The sequence below is a fragment of the Corapipo altera genome, unplaced genomic scaffold (genome assembly GCF_003945725.1).
Source record: "Corapipo altera isolate COAL_440 unplaced genomic scaffold, ASM394572v1 198, whole genome shotgun sequence".
Taxonomy (NCBI): domain Eukaryota; kingdom Metazoa; phylum Chordata; class Aves; order Passeriformes; family Pipridae; genus Corapipo; species Corapipo altera.
Genome location: NW_020885076.1, coordinates 60,300 through 65,465, shown reverse-complemented (window position 1 = coordinate 65,465; position 5,166 = coordinate 60,300). Strand labels below are relative to the sequence as shown.

At 57.9% G+C, this 5,166-nt stretch overlaps 2 protein-coding genes across 2 annotated transcripts in view; both read left to right on the top strand.

The window, feature by feature from the left end:
• DAP3 (death associated protein 3) overlaps positions 1-3,626 on the top strand; it is a 16,984-nt gene extending 13,358 nt beyond the window's left edge. Inside the window, exons 9-13 of the mRNA XM_027669319.1 lie at positions 39-197; positions 722-781; positions 1,872-1,961; positions 3,200-3,317; positions 3,402-3,626. Of these exons, the coding sequence (XP_027525120.1) occupies positions 39-197; positions 722-781; positions 1,872-1,961; positions 3,200-3,317; positions 3,402-3,487 (513 nt within the window). The 3' untranslated portion in view covers positions 3,488-3,626. The remainder of the gene's footprint in view (positions 1-38; positions 198-721; positions 782-1,871; positions 1,962-3,199; positions 3,318-3,401) is intronic.
• Positions 3,627-4,677: 1,051 nt separating this feature from the next.
• Positions 4,678-5,166, top strand: part of MSTO1 (misato mitochondrial distribution and morphology regulator 1) — a 4,748-nt gene continuing 4,259 nt past the window's right edge. Inside the window, exons 1-2 of the mRNA XM_027669345.1 lie at positions 4,678-4,752; positions 4,842-4,965. Of these exons, the coding sequence (XP_027525146.1) occupies positions 4,678-4,752; positions 4,842-4,965 (199 nt within the window). The remainder of the gene's footprint in view (positions 4,753-4,841; positions 4,966-5,166) is intronic.

Genomic DNA, 5,166 nt, shown 5'->3' with positions numbered 1-5,166 from the left:
AGGAGCCCACACTGAGCCCTGTTCCCTTTTTTCCCCAGGGCCTGGCACGGGTCAGGATGGCCAGTGATGCCGTGGGGGTGGTGCTGAGGGAGCTGAAGCAGCAGAGCCCCCTCGGAACCTTCCGGCTGCTCGTGGCCGTGGACGGGGTCAACGCACTGTGGGGCCGCACGACGCTCAGGAAGGAGGACAAGAGCCCTGTAAGGATGGGGCTGGGGGTCTCTGCTGCCCTGCTGACAGGGACAGGGGCAGGGGAGGGGGTTTTGTGCAGCTTCAGCTCATCAGTGATCTCTGGGAGATGCTCACTCCCTGCCAGGCCCATGTTTTTAGGGAAGGACAGTCCCTCCCTGCCAGGCCTGTGTTTTTAGGGAAGGACAGTCCCTCTCTTGCCAGGCCCATGTTTTTAGAGAAGGAAGGTCCCTCCTGAAGGCAGAAGAGCTGGGGGGTGTTGTTAGAGCAGCAAAGGCCTGGGGGGTTCCCTGTGCAGTGATGGCTCAGGCTCGGAGCTGCAAGGACGAGGGAAAAACCTGCCTGAAGGACACTGAGGATCCTCCAGGGAAAACCTGCCTGAAGGACACTGAGGATCCTCCCAGGGAAAAACCTGCCTGAAGGACACTGAGGATCCTCCCAAGCTGACTGGAGGGAGGGGAGGGGGATTCCTGTGTCAGGCAGAAGCTGCTGGCAAAAAAAAAACCCCAAAGCTGATGTGTCAAATGTTCCCCAGGTTTCTCCGGAGGAGCTGACACTTGTGCACAACCTGAGGAAGATGATGATGAACGACTGGGTGAGTTCCAGGCTGGGCCTTTTGGGGTGTCACTCTCAGCCACTAAAGCCACCCCAGGCCCAAAGGCCACAGGTCCTGCAGCCCAGTTGGGTCTCCACCAGTGCTGGTGTCTCATCAGTGCTTCTGGCATCACCCAAAGAGAAGGAGAACAGCTCAAATCCACAGCACTGCCTGATTCCTGTGCCAAATTCCAGTGTGGGACCCCGAGCTGGAGGTGTTTGATAGCCCTTAGGACATCTGGGTTTATGATTTTTTTAACTGATTAGAAGTTTTAATCCCTGAAGGTCAACTCCTCCTCCTGCTTTTTCAGTCCCCTGGATGCTCAGAGCTCCAACAGTTGGGCTTCAGATTTAAAGGTCCTTTTTAAAAAAGCCTTTCAGTTGTTTGCAAACAAAACCATTTACAGGTAAGAGATGTTTAAATGGCAGTGCTGGGAACACAAGCTGTGTGTTCCCTGTGCCCCCATGGAGCTGGAGCAGCAGAGTTAATGTGGTCAGGAGCATTTTAAGTCCATTTTATAGAATTTTGGGATTGATGTTAGATCAAAGAATCACAGAATCCCAGACTGGTTTGGGTTGGAAAGGACCTTAAAGCTCATCCAGTCCCACCCCCTGCCACGGGCAGGGACACCTTCCACTGGCCCAGGTTGCTCCAAGCTCCATCCAGCCTGGCCTTGGGCACTTCCAGGGATCCAGGAGCAGCCACAGCTTCTCTGGGCAACCTGTGCCAGGGCCTCCCCACCCTCACAGCCAAGAATTCCTTCCCAACATCCCCCTTAGTCAGTGGGAAGCCATTCCCTGTGTCCTGTCCCTCCATCCCTTGTCCCCAGTCCCTCTCCAGCTCTCCTGGAGCCCCTTTAGGCCCTGCAAGGGGCTCTCAGCTCTCCCTGGAGCCTTCTCTTCTCCAGGTGAACCCCCCCAGCTCTCCCAGCCTGGCTCCAGAGCAGAGGGGCTCCATCCTGGAACCTCCACGGCCCGCTCTGGACTTGCCCCAGCAGCTTCATCTCCCGAGAAGGAGGTTCCTGGTGGGTTGATTGTGAAGCAGAGCCGTGCTTGCAGCTCTCAGGGTTTGTTTCTGCCCTGCCTTTCAGAGTGGAGGGGCTGTTGTGACCACCCTCAGCCAGACGGGCTCGCTCTTCAAACCCAGCTCTGCCTACCTGCCCCAGGAGCTGCTGGGCAAGGTGAGTCCCGGGGCCTCCTTTGGGGTTGCTTTGGTTTTATTTTTTCCTCTTGGCTTCGGGAAACAAAACCCCTGGTTGGGGGCCCAGGTTCTGTTCAGGGGGACAGACTGTGCTGTGTGGAGGGACAGCTCCAACCCCTGCTCTCTCAGGACCCAGGGAAGGGCTGGAGCTGTGTCAGGGCAGGCTCAGGTTGGATCTCAAGGAAAGGTTCTTCCCCCAGAGGGTGGTGGGCACTGACCAGGCTCCCCAGGGCAGTGGGCACAGCACCAAGGCTGCCAGAGCTCCAGGAGGGTTTGGACAATGCTCTGAGGGACAGGGTGGGATTGTTGGGATATCCTGGACTGGATGATCCTTGTGGTTCCCTTCCCTCAGGATATTCCACGACTGAACTCTGCTAAAGGTTCACATCAGCTACAAAAACAACTGCTGGATGTGTTTTCTTCTTTCTCCTCCATCTTTCAGCTAAATTTGTAAAAATAAGTATTTTGGAAGTAGTACAGAGTCAGTAGAAAGCTTGAAGTGTTCAACAGCCCTCTTTGTTAGAAAGCTGGTCAGTGAATTTTCAGAAATGTGAAAATATCCATTTATTTCTCATAGTGAATGAATTGTATTAAACCAAATAGGTATTATTAAGCAGAATTGTTCAGATCTAAGATAAAACCTGTACTACCATAAAATGACATATCCTGTTTAGCTTCCTTACACCAACTAATTCCTGAGCTACAGGTCCTTCAGAACTTTCTGGTGGGCTGACTGGAGGAGAAAGTCCAGCATCTCCTCTGCCTCCTCCGAGGGCTGCTGTGCTTGGGTTGTTGCCATGGAAATACGACATCTTCGACTTTCTTTTGGTCCTTTCCCAGGCAGGGGATAAAATTAAGCACCTGTTGGAAGGAGAATTCCTCATGGACATTATCAAGTCACTCAGATACAATTGCATAAGTGACTGGAAAGTGCTTCTCCTCTGTGTTCAGAGTTACTCACAACTGCACTGCAGGATTGTAACAACCCCTGTTTCTTTATTCACCTTGGAGGGGAAACATCCTTAAATTAAGGCATGTTTTTCCACACCTTAGCAAATAAAAGGCTGCAGGAAAGTTCCTTCTCAAAGCTCCAGCTCTGCCTGCACTGGGTTGAGCAGAATCACCCCCCTGTTTAGGGGGCTGTTTGTGGACATACATCTATCCAGGTTGTGTCCAGCTGTTACTCACCCAGCCTTCCCTCCCTTCCCCCTTCCCTAGGAGGGGTTTGACGCCCTGGACCCCTTCGTGCCCATCCTGGTGCCCAACTACAGCCCCCGGGAGTTCGAGAGCTGCTACGGGTACTACCTGGAGCGCAAGTGGCTGCAGCACGAGCAAGGTCGGTGCCCCCGGGGCTCTGCCCGCCCTCTCTCAGTCTCTCCCAATCTCTCTAAATCTCCCTTTCTCTTCCTCTCTCCCCCAGCTCGCACGGAGGACGGGAAGGCGGAGCTGCAGTTCCTGAGCGGCTCCAACCCGCGGCAGCTGGACCGGCTGGCGGGGCCCCTGTAGGGCAGGAATGGGGCTGGGACCCTTCCCCTGCCCCCAGCACCGCGGGCTGGGGGGCTGCTCCCTGCTCCGCGGGGGAAATCTCCCCTCCCGGTAATTACTGTGCAAATTTGGTATTAAACAACGGCCTTTCCCAAGAGGATTTTACACGTTCCACGTTCTGCCACACCGAACTGGGGCGTCTGACACCCGACTGGAATTCTGGTTAGCACGTTAAATGTACACGGGGGCGTTCCAGGCAAACCGAGCCCGGAGGGAACGAAGCACACGCGTGGAATAAATCAGCCCGCACAGGCGTGGGGAGGGCAAGGTTTTGCCGATCCCCAAAGTTTATCCCGTAAAGGAGCAACCGCGATTTTCGTTTCCTCAACGGGTTGTTATTTCAGCTCGTTCTCAGCCCGGGAGCGCGCGGGGAAGGAATGTCACGGGGAATTCTGAACCCACCGGTGGTTGTTCGCAGCCAGGGGGGACATCCCAGGGAATGTCACGGGGAATTCTGAACCACCGGTGGTTGTTCGCAGTCGGGCAGCTGTTTCCCTTCCTGGTGTCCTCTCCCAGGGAATTCTGAATTACCGCCGGTTGTTTGCAGTCGTGCGGTTGTTTCCCTTCCCGGTGTCCCCTCCCGGAGATGTCACGGGGAATTCTGAACCACCGGTGGTTGTTCGCAGCCAGGGGGGCACATCCCAGGGAATGTCACGGGGAATTCTGAATCACCGATGGCTGTGATTCAGAATTCCCTGGGAGGGGGAACATCGGGCAGTTGTTTCCCTTCCCAGTGCCCCCTCCCAGGGAATTCTGAATAACCGATGGTTGTTCGCAGTCATGCGGTTGTTTCTCTTCCCGGTGTCCGCTCCCAGGGATGTCACCGGGAATTCCCAATCACCGATGGTTGTTCGCAGCCAGGGGGGCACATCGGGCGGTTGTTTCCGTTCCCGGTGTCCGCTCCCAGGGATGTCACTGGGAATTCCGAATCACCGCCGGCTGTTGGTGGTCGGGCAGCAGTTCCCGCTGACAGTCGGGCGGTTGTTTTCCTTCCCGGTGTCCGCTCCCTGGGAATTCCGAATCACCGCCGGCTGTTGGCGGTCGGGCAGCAGTTCCCGCTGACAGTCGGGCGCTGTTTTCCCCCGCCGGTGTCCCCTCCCCGTCCGGGGCGGTGCCGCTGACGCTCCCGGTCCGCGCCGTCGCTCGGTGCGATGCCGGGGGAGGCGGTGACGCTGCAGCTCGGGCACTACTCGGGCTGTGTGGGCGCGCACTGGTGGGGGCTGCAGGTACCGGGGGGGGCCGCGGGTGCCGGGGGGGTACTCGCGGGGCTCTCTCCGACCCGTTCCCTCGCTTTTTCCCGGTTTTCCCCCCTTAGGCCGCCGCGCTGCGCGGCCCCACCGAGCCCGCCGAGCTCCGCGCGTCCGCGCTGCTCCGCCCCGGGCGGGGGCCCGGCGGCACCGAGACCCCCTCGCCGCGGCTCGTGGCGCTGGAGCTGAAAGGTACCGGGGGTGGGCGGGGGTCTGGCAGCCCCTCCGTGCCCGGGCATCGCCGTGCCGGGGGCGGCATCACCGTCCCCGGGGTGGCATCACTGTGCCCGGCAATCACCGTGCCCGGGGCGGCATCACTGTGCCCGGGGTGGCATCACTGTGCCCGGGGTGGCATCACTGTGCCCGGGGCACTGTCACTGTGCCCGGGGCGGT